Source organism: Rhamphochromis longiceps, linkage group LG15 (genome assembly GCF_057381845.1).
Source record: "Rhamphochromis longiceps isolate RC_006_pf linkage group LG15, R_longiceps_female_GT1.1, whole genome shotgun sequence".
NCBI classification, from domain to species: Eukaryota; Metazoa; Chordata; class Actinopteri; order Cichliformes; family Cichlidae; genus Rhamphochromis; species Rhamphochromis longiceps.
In genome coordinates this window covers 32395621-32418170 of record NC_140571.1, presented here as the reverse complement: position 1 = coordinate 32418170, position 22550 = coordinate 32395621, and the positions used below count along the sequence as shown (strand labels likewise).

The 22550-nt window shown below is 42.4% G+C and overlaps 1 protein-coding gene across 5 annotated transcripts in view; it reads left to right on the top strand.

Annotated features, from left to right (window-relative positions):
* enah (ENAH actin regulator) overlaps positions 1–22550 on the top strand; it is a 146392-nt gene that overhangs the window by 54259 nt on the left and 69583 nt on the right. Inside the window, exon 1 of one of the 5 annotated variants that reach the window (XM_085383116.1) lies at positions 4070–4280. The exons of the other annotated variants lie outside the window; for them this stretch is intronic. Coding sequence (XP_085239242.1) covers positions 4189–4280 — 92 coding nt within the window. The 5' untranslated portion in view covers positions 4070–4188. Of the gene's footprint in view, positions 1–4069; positions 4281–22550 lie in introns of those variants that run through there. 5 annotated transcript variants of the gene reach the window in all.

Here is a 22550-nt window from a genome sequence, read left to right as displayed (position 1 = left end):
TGTAATTTAAGCTCTCCAGGAACAAACCCGCACAGTCATAAAAAACACCCTGCTTATGTAAAATGCTTATGACAGAAAATTTTTAAAAAGGAAAATGAGACTGGGCAAAAGCAGTTCAACGATTTTGTCGTAGTTAATGTTGAATAGTTTATCCACTAGAGGGCATCCGGTGATATTTCAAACATCGCTACAACAACCAGCTGATCCGAGCAGTAAATGAGTAATCCACGACTTGTTGTATCAGTAACACAAGTTTATTTTTAAACATTGAAAATCTCATATTATCCCAGACGAACTACAGCTAACAAATGTTGGGCAAATCTCTTTGTGTTGTGTGCCTGGTTACATCAGCTGGTATAACCGGTATTTTGACATCTCCAAATACTGGTATCTCTGTCAGCCTTAGAAATCCTGCATCAGCTGGGCTCTGTTGATGACTGCTAAATATTTGTCTTCATTACTCACTCTTCTTGTATTAAATGTAAGACTTTGTGAAACTGACACTGTGGAAGCCGTTGTGGTGTAGCTATAGTTTGGGAGTTTTGTGGTATACAATCTGTTAGCATTGTTCTTTTCAGTGTATACAGTACAATGTGTGCACGTCGCTGTTTTATTTAGCTTTTGAAATAACTGTGTGGGACGTAGCTTGCGGTTTATGAGCTGTGTGTATGTTTGTCTGTGGCATTTGAGCCACCTGTACTCGGCAGCCTCCTGCGGTGACACAACCTGAAATGGCATCAGGCCTCGGGGGAGACGAGATGTGCTGCTCACTTCATCTCTTTCTTCTCCTTCTCTCTTTCTATTAGTAGAGCTATTTGCAGCATTTCTTTCTTTTTCAGAGCTTACACTGCTCCTCTTTTCACCTTTTCCCGTTTCCCTGGATCCCAGTATTACTAAAGGTTCTATACAACTAAAGTCTTAAAAGGCACATTATGCTTTTCCATATTTTTTTGTCCATTGTTGGCATGGTGGATGCTCATATTAAGTTGGCTGAAGTTTCAGCATGTGTACAGGTTATCCATGTGAGCCAAAAGCTCAGGCTTCAGAGTTTTTGTTTTTTTAAAAAAAAAAAAATTTATTCATGTCTTCTCTACTTCTGGCTGTGATATTATAGAGAGGGATATCCCTACTATGGTCATCTCAGGCATGCAGCCACAGCTTTGAGAACAGCAGTCCCACCCACCTGCTGTTTAATCTTTCAATTTGTGAAACAGTGAAGCATAATCGGGTAATGTAAAGGCAGAGGTACTGCACCAAGACGCAGTTTAAGATAAATACATGGGAAAAAGCTGAACTGCCAGTCATTCAAAGCTAATTAACTGGAGTCTAAATATAAAACTGCGGCGATGGAAATGACCAGAACAGGTGCCCTAAACAAGGTTTCCACACTTGCTGCACATCTATAAGCCTCTTGGCAACCCACCTCCACCCCTCCTCCTCCTTTATGCTGATATGACTGTTGTTTAAAGGCGTATCTGTTGTTGTTGCCTACGCTGTTCAGTGCTGGGTTTTGCTGCTGTTTTCTGTTCTCTGGAAGTTTTTGTAAACACACAGTTTGGAGTGTTTCTGAACAAAATAACCTCGCCTCTTTTGTAATTCTGAGAGTGTTGTTAATTGCCAAATTACAACCCTGGATGTTTTCAAAGTCACTACTGGCTGTAGTGATCAGCCAAAGTCATTTGTAACGGGTGTTCAGATAGAAATAACTGATAGCTTATTACAGGTGCCTCACACTGCCCTCTTCCTCCTCCTCACCCCTCCCAAATGGATTGTAATAGCTTGTGATGTGTGAGCATGGTTTCGGCAGCTTTTGACTCAGTGCTTAAGTGGAGTGTGACAAACTGCTCTCTGCATAGACCTTTCATTCGTCAAGCCCCGTTTTCCAGGGCACATGCTACCTCTCCCTTTAATAGTTCTGTCTTACACTGGCAGCTGTACTTTATGGACGAACCGGAATTTTAATGTAATTATATACGTCTTCATATTTATTTATTTTTTAATCTAAAGCTGTATATCGGACTTTATAAATGAGACAATGACAGCGTATGTTTGTATGCCTGTGTTGTGTTGAAGTGCTCAGTTTTTCAGTGTTGCCTCAGTGTCTGATTTCATGTGCTGAACCAAAGCGCATATATGCATCTCCTCCAGCTCTTGTTGTTCCGACCTCCAAGAGTACAGTCTGCCCTTGGAACCCTGTGTATTTTGTGTTTGTGTGTCTGTCTCAGTGTATTTTTTTTTATACATTCTGTGTCCTGCCCTGAAAGCACATGTCAGCCCTTCTGCGCTGATAGAAATTCGCTGCTTTATTGAGGCTGATTTAGTGCCTGTCAAGCCAGCTGTCCAATGGGAAATAATTTTTAAAAAGTCCTTTATTTTCAGCTCTTGTAGTATTTACATCCACTTTTGAATTAGTTTGTAGCCTTCAGGGTGAAGCACGACTCTAATTTTAACCCTGAAAAAAAGGAAAATGTGTTCAAGTCGATCATTTATCACGACAGCTGCTCAGGAAGACACATCTTCAGGACTGGAAAAGGCACTGTCAATCATGTATAGTAGAAATACATTGATACATTTGTTTAAAATGGAAAAAAGGCAGAGGTTGTTTTTCTTGTTTATATTCATTTACAGTCTGTTCCTAAGGAAAAATAATTTTTCCAATAAAGATATGTGTGATGAAAGGCACATATCTATCTCTAAATGAGCATGAAATCGGCCCTGCAAATTTATGAAACTCAATTCTAGACATAAATGCCCCAAATTGATTGGACACTGAAGGTGGTGAAAGGTTCAGTTTCCAGCTGTAAACTACTTGATAAGTTAATTTGGTTGGCATGTTTGTCCGATGGTTAGTACTGTCACTTCACTGCAAAATGATTCCTAGTTCAAAGCTGGGGCTTTTCTGGCAGGAGGTTGCGTGCTGTGAATCTGCTCTTCTACTCCTTTTAATACTTGTAACAAAACAGGGGGAAAAAAGACTCCCAAATTCCCAATTTAACATAAAAGTTGGCATAGCAACCAATACAACCTGGTACAGGCTGCAGAACAGCGAATCGCAGCACAGCAGGAAAGCCCAAATGTCGGCTGAAAATCCCCCCCCCCCCCCCCCCCCCCCACAGTATATACAGATTCTACTTCACATGAGCCTTTATAGAAAGCTGTCGCATGTTCCATCCAATATTATGTTTGATTAGGAGCGCCAATGCGGGTCATTTTGACTTGTTAGGTAGATTCATAACGTATGTATGTTGATGTTACATTGTTCGGCACAATGCCAGCTGATGATAGCTGAAAGTGAAAGAAAGGATTTTAGCTGTGCCGAAGCAGGCCAGGACACTGAATAAAGAAATGAAGAACTTTGCGTGGTCGCTGTGAATGTCTGCCTCCTGTGACAACAGAGATGGAAATATTCGACTAATCCTTATTCCACATCCGCCATACATCACTGCATCTGGCTGCTCACTCTCTTTAGTCTATTTATTTAGGAGAGTGAGAGAGCAGAGTTGGGTGGGTGGGTATATGGTGAGAGAGGGAGTGTGTGGATGGTCACAGCGATAAAGTAGAGAGGGAGGGGAGGGGTAGATGAAAGAAGGGGTGATCAAGTGAGAGACAAAAGGTATGAGATAGATGTAGCAGAAGCGGCGAGGGGAAGGAGAGCGACAGATGTAAAGGATACCTCCCTTCATGCCCCAGCCCCCGCTTGCAACCTCCTGAATTGAGCCGCTGTGAACTGCTGGATCCCGCCGTGTGGATTTCTCCACAGCAGCCTCTTCCACAGGAGCGCAGGAGTGGGCTGTGCAGGAGCCTGTTGCCTGGATACCTCTGCTGTCGCTACGGCGGCGAAAAGCCAAGACCAAAGCGTGCGCGTATTTGCTGGCTGGTGCCGCTGCCATGGGAAAAACACAGCTGGCTGACTGTTTAGACGGTTCCCTCGCTTGCCGACTTGCTGGCTGACTTGCTGTCGTCGCATGTACGCATAAGGAAAGAATCACCCTGAGAAGGGGGCTTTAAAGAGAAGGGGGAGGGGGGTGGCTGGCACCCTGCTTTGCATGATGAAGAGAGCTGTTTGGTAGCAGGGATATTACTTTGGCAAAATTGAAGCAACTGCAACAAGAGCCGGAAAGGGCTGGTAGGGGAGAAGTCACGCTTGGGGCTGGCTGAGTTACTTAAGCAGGAAGGCTGTGGGCAGCTATGCAGATCCAGTCTTCTGGTCCACAGTCCAAAGCCTCCAGCTTCATCCTCAGTCAGAGATGTGTACTGGCCTCCAAAATGGAAATCCACCGGTACGTATCTGTTGTCACAGACTTAGTCCTGCTGCTTTTGTGCTCTTTCTATAGGAACCTTAAACGGAAACTGCTGCTCACTTTTGATCGATGGGAAGAGAATGCCTCATGCTTCACCAGTGACAATTGTTGTTGATTTGGTGTGCTCTTATCAAGTTATCTAGTCAATTTCAGAATTAGGATCATGAACCAAAATCTGACATACTGAACACTTCAGCATGATTACAAATGATCAAATGAAACTTTTAACCCAGATTTATGTCTGTTGGAAAACTAGGTGTAGGTAAAGGGGGGCAGTAGTGCTCATTTCCAACTCTATACAGTGGGGCAAAAAAGTATTTAGTCAGCCACCGATTGTGCAAGTTCCCCCACCTAAAATGATGACAGAGGTCAGTAATTTGCACCAGAGGTACACTTCAACTGTGAGAGACAGAATGTGAAAAAAAAATCCATGAATTCACATGGTAGGATTTGTAAAGAATTTATTCGTAAATCAGGGTGGAAAATAAGTATTTGGTCAATAAAAAAAAATACAACTCAATACTTTGTAACATAACCTTTGTTGGCAATAACAGAGGTCAAACGTTTACTATAGGTCTTTACCAGGTTTGCACACACAGTAGCTGGTATTTTGGCCCATTCCTCCATGCAGATCTTCTCGAGAGCAGTGATGTTTTGGGGCTGTCGCCGAGCAACACGGACTTTCAACTCCCGCCACATATTTTCTATGGGGTTGAGGTCTGGAGACTGGCTAGGCCACTCCAGGACTTTCAAATACTTCTTACGGAGCCACTCCTTTGTTGCCCGGGCGGTGTGTTTTGGATCATTGTCATGTTGGAAGACCCAGCCTCGTTTCATCTTCAAAGTTCTCACTGATGGAAGGAGGTTTTGGCTCAAAATCTCACGATACATGGCCCCATCTCTCTGCAGGTCATTCACCAGGTCCCCCCGTGTGGTTCTGGGATCTTTGCTCACCGTTCTCATGATCATTTTGACCCCACGGGATCAGATCTTGCGTGGAGCCCCAGATCGAGGGAGATTATCAGTGGTCTTGTATGTCTTCCATTTTCTGATGATTGCTCCCACAGTTGATTTTTTCACACCAAGCTGCTTGCCTATTGTAGATTCACTCTTCCCAGTCTGGTGCAGATCTACAATACTTTTCCTGGTGTCCTTCGACAGCTCTTTGGTCTTGGCCATGGCGGAGTTTGGAGTCTGACTGTTTGAGGCTGTGGACAGGTGTCTTTTATACAGATGATGAGTTCAAACAGGTGCCATTCATACAGGTAACGAGTGGGGGACAGAAAAGCTTCTTACAGAAGACGTTACAGGTCTGTGAGGGCCAGAGATTTTCCTTGTTTGAGGTGACCAAATACTTATTTTCCACCCTAATTTACGAATAAATTCTTTACAAATCCTACCATGTGAATTCATGGATTTTTTTTTTTTCACATTCTGTCTCTCACAGTTGAAGTGTACCTCTGGTGCAAATTACTGACCTCTGTCATCATTTTAAGTGGGGGAACTTGCACAATCGGTGGCTGACTAAATACTTTTTTGCCCCACTGTATACACTGAACAAAAATATAAACGCAACACTTTTGTTTTTGCTCCCATTCCCCATGGGATGGACGTAGAGACCTAAAATTCATTCCAGATACACAATATAACCATCCCTCCCAAACAGTGGTCACAAATCAGTCCAAATGTGTGGTAGTGGGCACATCTGCTATATTGAGATAATCCATCCCACCTCACAGGTGTGCCACATCAGGATGCTGATCTGACACCATGAGTAGTCCACAGGTGTACCTCAGACTGCCCACAACAAAAGGCCACCCTGGAAGTTTACAGTTTTTTGTTCTATTGGGGGTCTGGGGACCCAGAACTGGTCAGTATCTGGTGTGACCACCATTTGCCTCATGCAGTGCAACACATCGTCGCATGGAGTCTATCAGATTGTCAATTGTGGCCTGTGGAATGTTGGTCCACTCCACTTCAATGGCTGTGCGAGGTTGTTGGATATTCATGGGAACTGGTACACGCTGTCGTATACGCCGGTCAAGCACATCCCGAACATGCTCAATGGGTGACATGTCCGGTGAGTATGCTGGGCATGCAAGAACTGGGACATTCTCAGCTGCCATCTGCCCTGAACAATGTGAACCATGATTCATCCGTGAAGCGCACACCTCTCCAACGTGCCAGACGCCATCGAATGTGAGCATTTGTCCACACAAGTCTGTTACGGCGACGAGCTGGAGTCAGGTCAAGACCCCGATGAGGACGACGGGCATGCAGTTGAGCATCCCTGAGACGGTTTCTGACAGTTTGTGCAGAAATTGTTTGGTTGTGCAAACCAATTGTTCCAGCAGCTGTCTGGGTGGCTGGTCTCAGACGATCTTGGAGGTGAACCTGCTGGATGTGGAGGTCCTGGGCTGGTGTGGTTACATGAGGTCTGCGGTTGTGAGGCCGGTTGGATGTGCTGCCGTATTCTCTGAAACGCCTGTGGAGACGGCTTATGGTTGAGAAATGAACATTCAATGCACGGGCGACAGATCTGGTTGACATTCCTGCTGTCAGCATGCCAATTGCACGCTCCCTCATTGCTTGTGGCATCTGTGGCATTTTGCTGTGAGACAAAACTGCACATTCCAGGGTGGCCTTTTGTTGTGGGCAGTCTGAGGTACACCTGTGCACTACTCATGATGTCAGATCAGCATCCTGATGTGGCACACCTGTGAGGTGGGATGGATTATCTCAATATAGCAGATGTGCCCACTACTACATTTGGACTGATTTGTGACCACTGTTTGGGAGGGATGGTTATATTGTGTATCTGGAATGAATTTTAGGTCTCTACGTCCATCCCATGGGGAATGGGAGCAGTAACAAAAGTGTTGCGTTTATATTTTTGTTGAGTGTATTTCTGACTCTACTCTCTTTGCATGATTCACAGTACACCGAATCATTTTTAACTTACAATGGCCCTTGCAGCCTCTCACTTCATCCATAAGCCACCATCTGTTTAAGCTAGCCGTCTGTTATTTTGGGCCCTTCGCTTCCACAAACAGAAACTGAAACTGTTCAGGAATTGATCCTTTGTGCAGACTTCTTTAAAGTTTTAAGAAATGGTTGGCACAGACTGAAGGCATGACAAGGACTTTAATTTACATGTCATGTAGAGCATAAAGCTACGGTTCTGGTTTTCTGTAACTATCAAGAGAAGATAATTGATTAGTATTAGCTACATTGTGGATGTATTGTACTAATGGATGCTAGTGTTGTACGTGCTTGTCCCCCTAAATAATTGTGATCATTTGTTTTTGCTGCATTCATAATAAATGTGATGCATAGAGTTTTAAACCCTGAATCGGTGAATAATGGCGACCTGTGTAAAGTCTGATGCCCTTCTTTTTTTTAAAACCAGATGTTTAAATCCACATGCAGAAGGTCTGGTTTTGGTTTTTTTGGGCAGTTTGTTTTCGAATCTCAGTTTGTCGGAGTGTGTTCGAGTCAACTCTGAGTTGACTGAAGGATTTTCTGTTCTCATGCCTGTGTGCCTTCTTCCCCAAGGGCTTGGTTGGATCCAAGTAGCTACATTGGTGATTTAGCAGTTGCAACGTGATGTTAAACATGAAGACTCTGTTTATTTATTGATGATTGTTTGCTAAAATGTCAGACAACATTTGAGTTTGGCTCAGTAGCACGAATGTTATGTTCATTTGGATTTTTTTTGTTTGTTTTCATGGAATGAAATGAAGATTTATTTATTTTAAAGTTGGGGAAACAAAATGAATGAATTAAACCGAATGTATTCAAATCGCCTAATGGACCAAGGGATCCAGATATGGACCATATAACTCAACAAACAGGGCTGGGATAATAACCTATAGTTGACCTTTGACTTTACAAGCCTTCAAATCAGAACAAAGGTCATTTTGACCAGCCATAGTGAGCTTGTGAGTAGGTGATTGGGAGGAGAGCTGATTGAAACCTGGCTCTGTATGTTAATGTTAAAACTAAGCCTGTTTAGAGAGCTTAGCATGATTACTGCAGATGCTGAATTTCTTTAAGTTTCTGTGTTATTTCATGGTCCTCATGAGCATCTTCTCCATTCACATGCCATGTTATTAAGAAATTAATAGTGATCTTTTAGTCTGGATAATTTTGCAAAAAATAAGATTATTACATTTGAAATATTTTACACTCTGAACTATGACTCTGTTCTGGGATTTCCAAGTACATGCAGAATATGCATGAACAGCAGGAGCCTGTGTGGAGGTGACCTGCAGAGTTGCTTTGTAATTTTGGAACCTGCTGAGATTTGCTAATAGGTTTTCTGGAAAGGGATCATATGAGGCACTAAGTATTAATTGGCAGTGAGATCGGATAATCTGCTGGGATTGAGTTTGACCCTAACTCTGAATTAGACAGATTATACTTGGTTTTGTTTGCTTTGTCACTTCAAAGGAGTCAGACTTTCTTGTATGTTTTCAAGTTGTCTTGAGCATTAGATCTTCAGACTTTCTGACAGTCTTTCAAAGTTTCCAAGGCATAGTGCATAACTGCCTTATGTCCAGCTTCACCTAAACAAAGGGTACTCTGTGGCTTTTAAACCAGTCCTGTGGGAGTATTTGGCAAAGAAACAGAAGTTTGGAGGTATTTTATGAACTTTGTGGACATTAAACCAGAATTGTGATGTGACTGTTGCTGAACCAGACCTTTGCAGTTTTGCACCTGAAGGCTGCAGTTGTTTATTTCAGTGGTTTAAGAGGAGTGAAAGCTGAGTTCAGTGCAGACTTGCTCTGCCATCAATGTGTCCCCTGTCCGTGTGTGAATAGAACTGTGATTGGACCCTTGTAAAATGTGCCAGGCACCCAGTTAGGCCGCAGTCTGAACCCTGGAAACTACCTGTAAAAACCACTAGATATAAGTGATATACAGCGACTTGAACAAACACCTTGGAGAACTCGATATCTGGATTGGGTTATGTTCAATAGTGCATGCTTGAAACAGCCTGTTTTCTGCCAAGTGTAAAATTTTCTGTCTCTATTTGCTGTGTCCTTACTAATAGGTCAGCCAAATGTGTCTGAGCGTTGTTCTTTGACTGTAATGTAGCCCATTTGAAAAAGTGTGCGGTTTAATTTAAGGAAAGGTCAAAATGGGCTTGTTGAGGGGATGACACTGAAAAGGATGAGCCACTAATAAAAGATGTGCGTGTTTGTGTGGTGGGATGAGGATTGGTGCCACCTGTGGCCGAAGCCTCTGAGGATCACGCTCTTCAGTCAGCTAATGGTTTCTGTGAGTGACTTACACAAAGCCTAATTGAATCCAAAAGGATTCAGTGGACCTGGCCTTAGAACTCATTAAATAAGACTGGAACTTGAATAGTCCAGTCAGGGGTTCAGGTAATTAGCAGATGATAATGTTTTACATCTTTAGGTGACTTGGAAATAATCAAGGGAGTGACGACACTAGTTGTATTGTAATATAGCTTTAAAATGGAATAAAAGAAGTTTGTTTTAACAGTCATTAACGGTAACAACATTTTCTGTGATTAGCTGTGTAATGACCATGAGATAAAATGCGTAGGCCTGGTTCCGGAAGCCAGTGCAGTGTGGAACATCTGATATGTTTTGTGACTTTAAACTGTGTTGGCTAGAAATAAATTTGGATGTTGGAGTTGGATTACTGACATGTTTTGTTATTTAGCCTAGTTGGACATCTTAAACTACTTAAAACAAAGTGTAGCTCAGCCTTTTCGAGTCTTCTTTGAGCATGTTTAGGTGAATTGTTACGAGTTGAAACTGCTGGAAAAGTTTGTACAAGATGCTGAACCCTGCATCAATGTGTGTGTCTGCAAATGTTAAAAAGCACTGTTTGATTAGATGACTGAGACATACTCAAAATAGAAAAGTAGTAGCAGAAAGCACTTTATATGTTGCAGTCCATTTACCATTATACCAAGAAAGCTAAAAATGGAGTTGTAAGAACTACAATAATACTCAGATGCTGCAGTTTACTCCCAGAAAGGGGCTGGCGCTTGTAACGGCTACTAGAACTATGGAAATATTCTCGTGGCCCAAAACCACCTTGCATTAACCATGGGATTTTAAAGCTCTGGCTCATTTGTAGATATTTAAAAATAAGGGTTATGTTAGCTTCCTGGGGTATTTTTCAGTCTTGCTGTTCCTTGAGGAGCTTTTTCTCCAGTTTCTCATTGCTAATTTAGAGTAGTAAGCAGGGCTGCACGATTAATCGTTAGAAAATCGCGATCTCGATTCATACTTATGTGCGATCTCATTTCCAAATGACAACGATTAAAAAAAAAAAAACAAAACAAAAAAAAAAAAACGACGACGACGATTGTACCGCATTTTGATCCGGGACGTAATCTGCATGAAAACAAGTGCTCACTCTTCCTGCTCAACAAATGACAAGGGCGGAGCCTCATGCCACGTGATACAGAAGCTGTGCCATGTGATGCTAAAATTAGCAGGGGAAAAAAAACAACTGAGAGCATGTCAGGGATGATGAGAAAGTGACAGGAGAAAATCCGTCCTGGTCAACCACCCAAACATCAATAACGGGAACCTTATACAGCGCTTCCCTATACCCGTCGAACTCCCGCAGGCACAAAGAAATTACGGAGGCTATTACTTATCACCTGACCAAAGATATGGTTCCCATCAACACTGTGCAAAACGAGGGATTTAGGAAAATGATCAACACCCTAGACAAACGCTACACAGTGCCGTCCCGCAACTATTTTTCTATTGTTGCACTACCTGCTCTATACACGCAGCGTCGAGCAACGGTGGAGACGGAATTTCTAGCAGTACAACAACAAAACGTGAGACATTTGTTGTTTTTATGTTTATTTATTGTTTTTATTTTCAGTTTCAACTGTTACGAAGTTGATGTGCAGTTAATAAGTGCAATAAATATTTATACTGGAAAAGAGAATCGTGAGAGAATCGTGATCTCAATTCTAAGCAAAAAAATCGTGATTCTCATTTTATGCAGAATCGTGCAGCCCTAGTAGTAAGCCTGTCATTTTAGTCATTTTTTCAGCATTGGGTTTATAAACCCTTTCCAGGATTTACAACATCTATAAATGACGAGTGTATCTCTTTATTGATTCCTGCTTAAATTACTGGCCAGACGCTGACCTTTGCTTGCTCAATTTCTGAATGTTGCTGTGGCTGTTCATATCTGGCTGCAGGGCTAGTGCAGTCTAGCTGCCCCACACGCACACCATCATTGTGGGCTGTACTGGGTTATATATAGTCACTAGTAGTGATGGCTCCTTTGTCACACACCAGGTGTTTTTACAGCTATCATGCCACATGGTGGTCCTCTCCTGATCCATCTCTTTCTTTCCTCATCTAGTAGAGTGGATGACTCACACTTAAGAGCAGAGGGTATTTTCTCATTGCTCTATGATTGTGTGTGTGTGTGTGTGTGTGTGTGTGTGTGTGTGTGTGTGTGTGTGTGTGTGTGTGTGGACCCATGCTTACTTTACAAATATCAAATCTGCGGGTATTGATTATTCTAATTGATTAACAAGGTTTCACAAGTCGATTTTGGTTTTTCCTCTGAACGCTGACTGATGTGATAAAGGGGGTTTCCATGTTGCCATTAAATTTGATGTATTGATTCAAGTTTGAATCTCATTTATGAAACATGCTGAATGGTTTCAGAAAAATGTCATGACGTCATATCAGGTAGCTGACGTTCTCCTGTTTGGCGTTTCCTGTTTAAAAGGTGGGTGTAATACAAGTACATCTGATGGATCACCTTTATTGTCTGATATAAGCACAGTTGTTTAGGAGAAGTGAGGTGGACTGAATGTGTGTGAACATCGTCAGTTCCTGCTCTTGTTTGTTTGCAGCTTCATGTCAAAAGTCTTTGGTGCAAATATGATGTGGAGCAAATCCATTCTGAAAATTATTTGACTTCTTGTCTAGATTAGGGTGATTTAGGTTTTTGGACATATTCAGATACCCCCAAGAGTCTGGAGTCCACTGGAATCTCTTAATTTTCTCTTCCTCTAAACACTGGTACTGTAACTGCGCCCAGTGGTTGAACAGGATCTTTCTCTTGTCTGCGGGCCTCCGTCTTCCCTCCCTGTCTGCTCCTGATCACTTCCATATGAGCTAGGAGCTCTCTGCTCCACACTGTAGTCGATGGCTGACTAATAAAATAGAAAAGAGAATGAGAGGGAAAGAGGGTTTAGATGAGGGCAGCAAGAGATTGAGTTAGTGGGACAGAAAGTTAGAAAGAGAGTTTAAAAAGAAAACAAAGAAAACAAAAAAACCCAACAACAACACAGAGTGAGCTAAAAGTTAGTCCAGGCTGCTGAGTGAAAAGGAAGGATGCAGATGTGGCTGGGATGCTCCCTAGAGCCCCTCTACACTGAACTCCTTCCTTCTGTCTATAGCCAGCTGCACTTCTGCCTTAACAACCTTCATGGCTTTCCCAATCCCAGTATACCTCTGTCTTTTATTCTTCTCCTCATGTGCATTTTCACAGCGGGGACTCCCGCTGGATTCCACGCCCAAGCTTGGAAAAGCTTTCCCTAACATTCATTTTGGTTCAGCTTGCAAGTTTTGTTTCAGCTTCACAGGATTTATCATCCTCCCCCACCTTGAAAACGGCTGACTCTGGCTTTTCAGACCAGAGCCTCAGTTTATTGTCAGCCAAATGGGGCAAACTGTAGAGAGCAAGTCAGTTTAAAGAGAGAGGAGGAGGCAGAATGAAGAAATGCCTCTGTTGTGAGTCATGTTAATGAATCTATTCTGAGAAGTGTGTGTGTGTTTGTGTTTGTCAGGGGCACCCTTTTGTTAATTTGTCTCTTGAAGGCTGATTGAGTCTGAGCAGCTAAGTGTAGTCTCAATGATTATACATCTGTTCAGGCCAAAAAATACCACAGAGTTTAATGAAATTAACCTCATTGGTGTAACTCGGAAATAATGAACACTGTAAACAAACAGTCATTGTATATCAGCAAGGTATCATTAATGAGGAAATCTGAATTTTATATCAGACCAGTGAAGTGGAATGTTCGATAAGAGCAGCTGTATAAAAACTGCAGCCACTGCAAACTTCCACTCTCCATCTCTCACATTGATCAACCATAACACTATGAACTATTGATAGGTGAAGTGAATAACACTAATCGTCTCTTCATCATGGGACCTGTTAGTGGGTGGGATGTATCACGGAGCATTTTGTTCTCAAAGTTGATGTGTTAAGTGGAGGAAACATGGACAAACGTAAGGATTGAGTGAATCTGACAATGGCCAGAATGTGATTGTTGTTGTCTCCTAAACTGCAGCTCTTCTGGGGTGTTCCTAGTCTGCAGGAAACGGTACTCCTGGATGGCTGTGGCCTCTTTCAGCAAGACATTGACTTTGAGGTGTTGACTTGGCCTACGGATTTCCTGGCTCACATGTAGGGCTGCACGATTAATCGTTAGAAAATCGCGATCTCGATTCATACTTATGTGCGATCTCATTTCCAAATGACAACTATTTAAAAAAAAAAAAAAAAAAAGACGACGATTGTACCGCATTCTGATCCGGGACGTAATCTGCATGAAAACAAGTGCTCACTCTTCCTGCTCAACAAATGACAAGGGCGGAGCCTCATGCCACGTGATACAGAAGCTGTGCCGTGTGATGCTAAAATTAGCAGGGAAAAAAACAACTGAGAGCACGTCAGGGATGACGAGAAAGTGACAGGAGAAAATCCGTCCCGTCAACCACCCAAACATCAATAACGGGAACCTTATACAGCGCTTCCCTATACCCGTCGAACTCCCGCAGGCACAAAGAAATTACGGAGGCTATTACTTATCACCTGACCAAAGATATGGCTCCCATCAACACTGTGCAAACGAGGGATTTAGGAAAATGATCAACACCCTAGACAAACGCTACACAGTGCCGTCCCGCAACTATTTTTCTATTGTTGCACTACCTGCTCTATACACGCAGCGTCGAGCAACGGTGGAGACGGAATTTCAAGCAGTACAACATTTTGCGGCAACAACAAAACGTGAGACATTTGTTGTTTTTATGTTCAGTCTCAACTGTTACGAAGTTGATGTGCAGTTAATAAGTGCAATAAATATTTATACTGGAAAAGAAAATCGTGATCTCAATTCTAAGCCAAAAAATCGTGATTCTCATTTTATGCAAAATCGTGCAGCCCTACTCTCAATCCAATCGAGCATCTGTGGGATGATGAACTACAGCTCCACTGTGTTGGACTTGGTGATAGTGATGTAGTTGCTATTCTTTGGTGAGCCTGGTGTGGCACTACATAATTAGTTCTCCACTTACTGCTGGGACATGACCAGAACTTTTATGTGCATTAAAGTCATATCTTCAGCATAACCATGTATAATATCCACAAAACTTAAAAAGAGGTTATACACACACAATACGGTAATATTATGTTGAAGCACAGTATGTATCACTCCGCGAGGCTCCTGCCTACGATAGCCGTAATGCTCTGACAATCCATCAAGCGGTGCGGGTTTGTAGCTTAGCAAAGTCATACTAAAACATTTGACAGATTTTCGAGCGCCGTGTATGACATAAAATCGTTTCGAGGTCAGTAAACACAACCCGAATTCATACATAAGACCCACGGGATTATAAGGGGCTCTGTCGATTTTCAGAAAAATCAAAGGATTGATTTTAAGTGTGCCGTGTTTTCCAAAACACACGGTAATAACGACGGCCCGCTAGCATGTGCTACCAGAAATAGTGCTTTGTTGTGTATCTGACAGATGAAAGCTAAACCAGCTCCACACCCCTGAAGTTGCAGCATTTTTACAAACCAATTCTGGTTCATCCGTTCCATTCAACGATCCGCTTTCGCTCTTCTCATTCTCTGTCGCCACCATGCTTTTTTTCGCCATGTGCATATGAAAACAAAGGCACTGCGCATGCGCGTTTTACTCATATTCTATCGCGATATTTCATTTTCTTATCATTGCCCAACATTATACCTGTATTACCGTGAACGGTATGATACGGCCCAGCCCTACTGTGAAGAGATCAGCACACTGATACCACAGTAATACTCCACATATGGTGAATCATAAGGCTCTGTATAGCTGGCACAATGACACAAATGAATTCATCACTCAGCTCCTGGCTTTGTCAGACTGGCAGACGCACTGAATGAGATTTTTAGTTTGGCCATTTTTGGGTTTTTTCTATATTTAGATTAGTCACTCGGCTGCTTACATAACGCTGGCCCATCAGTTGTGGAAAAAGTCGCAGTTTCCAGCCATAGTAATGATGGACTGAGTCAGTAATTTTCAGGTAATCAGAAATTTGACTTGCTCCAGTCTTCAGTACCTTAGTTCAACAACCATGGGTTAGAAGGAGCCAAATCAGTGATTCCCTTTTGCTTTTGTCTTCTACTTCTCTCCTCTGCACTCCTTTGCTCTCTGTAAACCCACAGTACCTCACCCACCCCAATCCTGGCAGGATGTGACATCATGGTAGTGAATACCCTGGAGCTGTTCTGTTCCTCTTTGAAGTCAGAACTGCTCCAAACTCAGAGCTTCATTAACATTAATGAAGGAGATGAAAATATTCTCATTTCATTTCCCATTCTCTCCATTTCTATTTTTGTCAGATCTGCACATTTGTCCTCTTTGTGTGTGTGTCGGTGTGTGTGTTGATGTGTCACTATTCGCTTTTCCTTTTAACAGGGAAATAGTATCCACATATATGTAAAACTGTTGTTTGTCTGTAAGAGCATTCAGATTTTTAGCCTGTAGTTTGGTATTTTATCTAACATGGTGAAATTTAAGGAGCTCATAAAGTAAGCTGTTAAACTAAGCAGATCTGGTTAATTAGATGGTCATTTAAGCTAATGTAAGCTACTGTTAGCTAATGCTACTTGATATGCTTCATTGCTTCATGGCCCCCATTGCTTCAATGACTATCCCCCCACCCACACCCCACACAATTTACACCACCCCTGCCCACACACCTTACCAATCTGAGCCATGGTCTGAGCAACCCCCATCACTGAGGCCACTCACAGATGCTATTCAGACAAGCGCTTTTCTTTGCACTACTTCCAAGCACTTTGCAACTACTTTGCTCTCCAATGTGTGCCTTATTTATTTTTTTTATTTATCCCTCTTGTGTATATATTTTTCCCGTTTGCTATTTATTCTTGCTGTCTACTATTTATATTTTATTCTGGCACAGTTGGTGTGGAGCACCCATAATTTCATTGTACATGTACAATGACAGTATTCTATTTTATTCTATTCTAGTGTGACGTCTGGGGCTTCTTTGCTGCTTCAGGAGCTGGACGACTTCCTGTAATTGAATCATGAGCTCTGCTCTCTATCCTCAAGTGGTCAGCACTCCCGGAGGCTGGACATCATGAATGTCCAGCCGTCAGTAAACTGTTGATTTTAGCCCGTTGGTAGGTGGCTGCCAGGTAGCAAGGTGACATTATAATATCCGATATAGATGGGAACCAGTGGATCCAACCATTGGACTTAAATGTATCCATGTGCCAAAGTTTGGTTGCTATTCAGACAAGAAGAACATTTTATAAAGCACATTTAACTTAATATAAATCTCAGAAATCTAATCTGTAGTTGCATTTAGGAATTCCTTTTTAGGAAAAAGCATGGCTCTTTCTGCAGTCATGTTGGCACAGAGGCACAGAGTGTAGCAGTGTAGTCTCAGTAGAGAGGCAGGCAGAGGGTAGCTGATACATTTAGTGGAAGGGTTAACAAGGAGACGAGGAGGGTCAACAGGACTAGATTACACCGGTCAAGTACTTAACCATCAAAGCTTACATTTCACTGTGACTGTCTGAGACATATCACTGAATTGGCTGCAAAGACGAAAGACAATTCACCACTACATAATGTACATACTCATGTACAATCTCAGTTAGGATTGCTATTAATGTAAATAAGGGTGCATTTTACAGGTTCTTCCTCTGATGACTGTCTGCTTTAAAAGAACCATAACTGTCAAAGTAATTATCCTACAGAGATTGGACCAATTAGGAGAAAGCAACTGTGTCATGTCTGCTCATCTGTTCTCCACATTTTCTTTCTTTTGGTTCCACATATTCCTTGTCTTTGCTCACATTGGTTGCAAAGAGCACTTGGACCTTCAACACAAAATCTCTTCGAATCGCACACATGCAAGCTGTACTACATTCACCACACAAAAATGTAATGTTGAGAAATTGCATAGACATGCGCACCCAGTGTGGTGAGAGTTTATGACTTAAAGCCTGCAGGCTATGGTCTGCAGTGGTCCTGAGCTTGAATTTATTTTATGCTATGATAATATGTGACATCCTATCTGGCCAAACAAAGTGACCACAGTAACCAAAATATGCACCAGTGCTCTCATTATTTTTTTACTGCTCAGTTGTGAGGTTCAGAGTGCCTCTTTTGAATGGCTACATTCAGTCACTCTCCCAATTCCAAATCCATTGGTACAATTCCAGGAGGTCCTGGGATATGAAGTCATAGCATTTGGGGGGTCCTAATCATTCCTAACTTCCCGTATATAAGCGAGTCTGAAATGGTTTTATATGTAAAGATGATGAAATGCTATAATCATAAGGTAAATTAAAGCTAAAGCCAAACAGTAAGGCTGACTAAACTTGCCTGTTAAATAAAAGCAAGAAGAAAACTGACACAAAATAACAAAATCTCACTTTGTCACTTGCTGGTACTAGATTGGACCCCTTTGCCTTCCGAACTGCCTTAATTTTTCATGGCAAAGATTCAACAAGCTGCTGGACACATTCCTCAGAGTTTTTGGTCCATGCTGACACAATACCGTCAAAAGGCTGTGGACTGCACATCTGTGAATTTCCCATTCCACTGCATCCCAAAGTGGCTCTATTGGATTGCGATCTGGTAACTGTGGAGGCAATTAGAGTCCAGTGCACTCATTGTCATGTTCAAGAAACCAGTCTGAGATGATTTGATCTTTGTGACATGGTGCATTATCCTGCTTGAAGCAGCCATGAGAAGATGAGTACACAGTGATCATTGGAGATGGTTGGCTAAAACGCTCAGGTAGGCCGTGGTGTTTAAACGATGTTCGTTTGGTACTAAGGTGTGCCAAGAAAATCGCCTCCACACCAGCAGCATCCTCAGCCATTGATGTACGTCAGGATGCATCCATGCTTTCGTATTATTTACTGAAACTTCTGATTTTACTATCTAAATGTCACAGCAGGACAGGAAACTCGTCAGACTAGGCAACTTTTTTTTTTTTTTTTGACTAGTCTGACCCAGCTACCAGACCAACCCAACTATGCTATCTGTTAGCATAAAGGACTGAAGGTCTAAAAACTGTTAATTTATCATCTGAGCAATTACAATACTGAATACTTGGTTACAGTGCTGCTTCTTTAAAACAAATCCTTGTTTTTAAGAGGAAGTAAATTAGCACATGAGACTGAAAACTTGGTGTTTTCAGAAATGTATCATCCCTCTTTGCAGTTTTTAGTATGCAACTGGAAATTTAAAGGCATGTGTGCGGTCTGAATACTTGTATGCACATAAACCAGTGACTAGGGGTGGGTTTATCTTCCAATCCCAGCTGAAATCACTGTAGCTGCTGCTGCTGTGAGCCTCAGAGGAGAAAAGTTAATCGTTCTTACTCCGTTTGGCCAGTATAATAGAGACGTAAGGTTGGAGTAATTTGCCCGTAGAATATTGAAAAATCTGCAGTGATCGTGAATGAATGGTTCTGTCTTTATTTCCAGCTCCAGTGTGTTTGAGCTCAGAGCTTTTACTAGTTTGATGTAAGGTGAGGGCTGAGGTGTGAAGTCTCGGTGCATCTTCAGAGAGGTTTGACATTAAATCATATTGTAAGTTCATCAGCTTCTGTGGGGTGTTACCACAGCTCGACCATGATGAAGCACATTTGAGCAGAGGCGTGAAAGTGTTTGTGAGAGCTGGAAATGCGGGGAGCTGTGCATATGGATGCCTGAACCTCATGCATGTGTGTCCTTGTGTGTACTTTGGAGAGGCATGGGTGTATGAACAAGCCCACAATACACACTGGCGATAAATGCTTTGCAGCAGTCTCGGGAAGTTTCTTTTTTTTCAATTCCACAGAATATTCTTTGAAACCTGGAGTGAGATGCATGTTAAGTAGCTCTGGCATATGCAGGAGACTGCTTGCACTCCTGTGTGTCTGTGTGTGAACCTCGTTCGTGGTCTACATTCCGAGATGTGTTTTTCTTCTCACTGTAAAGCCTCTATTTTCATGCATTTCTAACACTGACGCAGACTCTCTGAGGATGTGTATATGGCCTGTTCTCATCACTTCCTCCCTGACTCTTTTCACTCCTTCACCCTTCCCCAAGCAATTATGCCTGTCATTTTTACACTTCCTGTCTCTCAAGCTCTCCCTCCGTTTCCCGTCTTAACCTCTGCGTTTTTGCCTGCTTGTATTCAGAGTGTAAATTGTCACACAGGTTCATGATATCATAGGCCACCATATTTGGCTTTAGGTGAGAAAACAATGATGATGTCATTAGTGTCAGACTGGGTTTGAGACAACAGATACAGTGGGGCAAAAAAGTATTTAGTCAGCCACCGATTGTGCAAGTTCCCCCACCTAAAATGATGACAGAGGTCAGTAATTTGCACCAGAGGTACACTTCAACTGTGAGAGACAGAATGTGAAAAAAAAATCCATGAATTCACATGGTAGGATTTGTAAAGAATTTATTCGTAAATCAGGGTGGAAAATAAGTATTTGGTCAATAACAAAACAACAACAACAACAACTCAATACTTTGTAACATAACCTTTGTTGGCAATAACAGAGGTCAAACGTTTACTATAGGTCTTTACCAGGTTTGCGCACACACAGTAGCTGGTATTTTGGCCCATTCCTCCATGCAGATCTTCTCGAGAGCAGTGATGTTTTGGGGCTGTCGCCGAGCAACACGGACTTTCAACTCCCGCCACAGATTTTCTATGGGGTTGAGGTCTGGAGACTGGCTAGGCCACTCCAGGACTTTCAAATGCTTCTTACGGAGCCACTCCTTTGTTGCCCGGGCGGTGTGTTTTGGATCATTGTCATGTTGGAAGACCCAGCCTCGTTTCATCTTCAAAGTTCTCACTGATGGAAGGAGGTTTTGGCTCAAAATCTCACGATACATGGCCCCATTCATTCTGTCCTTAACACGGATCAGTCGTCCTGTCCCCTTGGCAGAAAAACAGCCCCATAGCATGATCTTTCCACCCCCATGCTTCACAGTAGGTATGGTGTTCTTGGGATGCAACTCAGTATTCTTCTTCCTCCAAACATGACGAGTTGAGTTTATACCAAAAAGTTCTACTTTGGTTTCATCTGACCACATGACATTCTCCCAATCCTCTGCTGTATCATCCATGTGCTCTCTGGCAAACTTCAGACGGGCCTGGACATGCACTGGCTTCAGCAGCGGGACACGTCTGGCACTGCGGGATTTGATTCCCTGCCGTTGTAGTGTGTTACTGATGGTGACCTTTGTTACTTTGGTCCCAGCTCTCTGCAGGTCATTCACCAGGTCCCCCCGTGTGGTTCTGGGATCTTTGCTCGCCATTCTCATGATCATTTTGACCCCACGGGATGAGATCTTGCGTGGAGCCCCAGATCGAGGGAGATTATCAGTGGTCTTGTATGTCTTCCATTTTCTGATGATTGCTCCCACAGTTGATTTTTTTCACACCAAGCTGCTTGCCTATTGTAGATTCACTCTTCCCAGTCTGGTGCAGGTCTACAATACTTTTCCTGGTGTCCTTCGAAAGCTCTTTGGTCTTGGCCATGGCAGAGTTTGGAGTCTGACTGTTTGAGGCTGTGGACAGGTGTCTTTTATTCAGATGATGGGTTCAAACAGGTGCCATTCATACAGGTAACGAGTGGGGGACAGAAAAGCTTCTTACAGAAGACGTTACAGGTCTGTGAGAGCCAGAGATTTTCCTTGTTTGAGGTGACCAAATACTTATTTTCCACCCTGATTTACGAATAAATTCTTTACAAATCCTACCATGTGAATTCATGGATTTTTTTTTCACATTCTGTCTCTCACAGTTGAAGTGTACCTCTGGTGCAAATTACTGACCTCTGTCATCATTTTAAGTGGGGGAACTTGCACAATCGGTGGCTGACTAAATACTTTTTTGCCCCACTGTATATATAACAAGCCAATGAGATGGTGTTTTATAGACATTGACGTTTATAAGGCAGGGTAGTTAACGTGAAGACTGCAGGCTTGTGCTGCTTTTAAATTTGACCTTTAAAAGAAAAAAACATGATATAACAGCTTGTGTGTTTCCGAACTGCATGGATGCAAAATAATCTATAGCAAACCTTGAATATGAGCAGATACAAAACTACATCCTAGCTTATTAATTACCAGGACATGTCACCACGCTATATGGAAGCTTGTATAACAGATTTCTTTTTGATGTGCTAAAGGAAAATCATTTTTCCATCTCACTCTAGCATGTGTGTTTTGCAAGCAGCCAAGTTTCAGCTGATGTTAGCAAGCCTAGTTGGCAAGTTGCATTTAAAATCTGTCCAATTCCAATGCACCTACACTTAGCAGTGCTGAGGCCTGAATGACCGCTGTCTCTACATCTGACTGTGCAGACACACTTGTCATTAGAAGCCTCCACAGCTCTTAACTTTAAGCCTCAAGTAAAACCAGATTGATGAGATGTAAAACAAAACCACAGTACCATTATTATGTAGGTGGAAACTGTCCATAGAGGCAAAAACAGTTTTTTTTCTTTTTTTTTTATATCAGGCTGAAAAAGGCACATTTCATAGCCGAATTTGGGCATTTCAACATGATAGCCTCTGGAGTGATTTTGGAGGCAGGTTCATGTGTCCACTACAGAAAGTGCAATTCCAAAGCTGCATAGCTACAGTGAAAAGTGAGCACAGCAGAGTTTCCAGGCCTTAAATCAGCTGTGTGGCAGCAGATGTAGCCATCGCAGCAGAAAAGACTGGAGGCAGTTTTTTTCCTCTCAAATGAGCAGTCTCCCCTCACTGCCAGTCTTTAACTCTTTCCCCTGTAAAGAGGACATTTGATCTCCTTCCCTGTACCCTTAATGACGAGTTTTGACACCTCAGTATATAATAAAGAAATAGTTTGACAACCAGTAGGATACTGTCTGGGTTTGCTGTTTGCTGGTTTAAGAGAATCTCTAGATGGATGATTACTAATGTGTCACTG